The sequence below is a fragment of the Xiphias gladius genome, chromosome 12, assembly GCF_016859285.1.
Source record: "Xiphias gladius isolate SHS-SW01 ecotype Sanya breed wild chromosome 12, ASM1685928v1, whole genome shotgun sequence".
NCBI lineage: Eukaryota > Metazoa > Chordata > Actinopteri > Istiophoriformes > Xiphiidae > Xiphias > Xiphias gladius.
This window is the reverse complement of record NC_053411.1, coordinates 17,473,463-17,476,221: the sequence shown is the minus strand read 5'-3', so window position 1 is coordinate 17,476,221 and position 2,759 is coordinate 17,473,463. Positions and strand designations below refer to the sequence as shown.

The following is a 2,759-nucleotide window of genomic DNA, read 5'->3' as shown; positions in this document are numbered from 1 at the left end:
TGATGAGGTACACTCCACAAACTTTGGGCCAGTACTTAACGTGAACACATGAACACACACTCAGCCTGCTGCTGCCATTATAGGGATAAGGCGCTCCGTGTGAGTGTGTGTGTTGACAGTAGACACACAGCTGGCCAGACTGTGTGTGTGTGTACACACTGGGATGGTATATACAACACTGGGTTGTATATACCATCATGACTGAATGTATACACAGTCAGAACAATGGGCTCTTCATTCCCGTTTTCTTCTCCATCTTGTTTTTTCTTCTTCTTCCTCCACTTTTGCCTCCACTTCTTCTTCTTCTTCTACTACTATGCTCCCACCTGCTGAGGAAAGGCTACTCAAGACTCGATTTGTAACTGCTGAAGTCGGATAACAGGGGTTGTGGGTTTTGGAGTCCTTGTAATTGAACTAGATAAACCTCTCTGGACAATTTTAGAGTTTTTTCATTCAGTTCTTTCAGCCATCGTTTCTTTAAGCGTCCAGATGATGTCCAATGTGACATCAGTGGTTTCTCATACAATTGTGCCGTTTCAGATCCGAAAACGGTCAAGCTGTGCTCGAGCAAGGCCGCAAAACCCCAACTGCTCTAGCAGACTGTGGTAGTAAAGGCAAGCTCTCCTTTTCTGTCACTTCTTCTGCCCTATTTATCCCTCCACCGCTCTCCTTACATATGCACAGCCCCATCCGAGAAAGGAAACGATTTGACAAGAGAAGAAGAAGAGAAAAGGAGGAAAACTAAAAAAAAAAAAGACGACAAATAGCAAAGTTTTCTCAACAAAAAAAAAAAGAAGGAAAGACAGATAAAAGGGAAAATATGGAGAGGAGAGATGTGATTAGTTCAACTCACTGGCAAGGCATGCCAGATATGCAGCGTGTGTGTGTGTGTGCGTGCGTGTGCGCGTGCGTGTGTGTGTGTATAACTGCCAAAGCCGCCTATGACGCTAAGTACCTTAACATTTTTGAAGTTCAGCTAGATAGAAACAGTTGTGTCGTTTCCCTTGGCAATAGCTAAAAATAACTTGTTGGAGAATTTAAAGTGTGGATATATTTTACAAAACTAAAGCACGTGTGTGGTGTCGAGCAACTCTTGTGTCGGAGGTCAGCGAATGATTGAAGAAAAAAATGAATCCCAAATTACCAGATATTTCCTCAACCATGTCCTCGTCAGAATTATCCCTGCTCTCTCTCTCTGTTCAGAAATAAAGTTGCATGGTGTTCATGAAACATGCAAATGTTTTCATTTGGTAAAGGACAACAATATTGAACTGATAAATAATGAATAAGGAAAATTACACCTTGAGATTGCTTTCTGTTCAGTCAGAGCGGCAGTAAGCTGTGTTCTGCAGAATGTTTTATTAGTTTATGATTATGACACTGTAAATTTGAGAAACGACTCAGTGCGTAAACAGTCATTAAACCAGGAGCCAATTTTCAAGTTTAATTACAAACCACACAGTTGAGTTTCCACCAACAGTCTGTAGCCCTCTGCTACTATCTTTGAGCAAGGCACAAACAAACAAGCCGCAACGCAAAACAAACACGTGGCTCCTTTGCAAATGTACTCTTTTGAAATTTAGCTAAAAAGGGTTAGAAAAGCGAAGTACTCACATAACGGCGTAGCTTTTTCTCCGGTGGTGATTTTCGCAGCCAGCCCTCACACACCACGTCCCCTGCTCCACTCATCGTCAGTCAGTCAATCAGTCAATCAGTCAATCAGCTGGGCCTCTAATCAGTTGATCAGGCGTCCAATCAGGTGTCAGAGAAGATAGGCTTCCAATCAGTTGATTGGGATTTCCCAGCCTTGAGTCAGGCTCAACCAAACAAGTGTCAGATCAGTCAGTAAGGGGGTCAAAGGAGTAAGACTTTCCAATCAGGCTTCAGGTCACTTCATCAGGTGGGAAACTGATCGGCTGATCTTCCATCCACCTGGTCAGACTTCTAAACAGAGTTGACCTGGTTTCAGATTAAGTCAGCAAGGCTCCCGAGCCTCCAATCAAACTATCACTTTTTAGGGCTGAGTTCTGCTGTAATCGGTCGACTCAGGTCAGCCCTTTCCGTCCACACATGAAGGAGCTGCTCCTCCGTCGACGGGTGAGCCCACGAGTCACACCTCCTTCTGAGAGGGTTTCTACTTCCCAGCAGAGTCACTCTTCCCTCCTCTCTCTCTCTCTCTGGTCATGCAACAGCCAAATCCAATGCTTCACCTCGGACATTACTTCTCTCCTCCCACTTTTGCCTCCTCCTCCTCCTGCTGCTCTTTCTCTTCACTCCTCCCCTTCTTCTCCCGCCCAGTACAACAGGAAACTCTCCCTGTGGACATGTACAGTAATTGAATGTGCGAGGGAGAGGGAGAGTTTTCTCATGCTGATAAAGACGCGCTGTTCCTCACAAAAATGTGTGGAAAAAATGATGCGTTTGCTTCAGAGTAAAACGTACCTCAAGGCATGAACTTGCTGATGACGTTTGTTCCGAACAAACTGAGGGCACCGGAAAAACCCTCAGGTTGGCAGTGTTGGGAAAGTTACTTCGAACAGAGAAGAAGTTCAGCTTCGTTAGAGGCACCTTTAAACTACTCCAACGCCTCCACCCCCACACATCTCATATTCTGTATCCAAACACACAGTGAAATAAAAAACACTTTCAAAGAAGGACTTTCAAAGTTCTATTACTATCATTGTGTCAGTCATACAATAATCAAATAACATCATTTTTAATTATTTTTATATCAAATGCCTCTCTTTTCTATTCCTGTG

General features: G+C 43.8%; 1 protein-coding gene across 1 annotated transcript in view; it reads right to left on the bottom strand.

Annotated features, from left to right (window-relative positions):
- Window positions 1-2,196, bottom strand: part of LOC120797522 (GRB2-associated-binding protein 1-like) — a 37,213-nt gene extending 35,017 nt beyond the window's left edge. Inside the window, exon 1 of the mRNA XM_040141251.1 lies at window positions 1,615-2,196. Coding sequence (XP_039997185.1) covers window positions 1,615-1,689 — 75 coding nt within the window. The 5' untranslated portion in view covers window positions 1,690-2,196. The remainder of the gene's footprint in view (window positions 1-1,614) is intronic.
- Window positions 2,197-2,759: the final 563 nt, after the last annotated feature.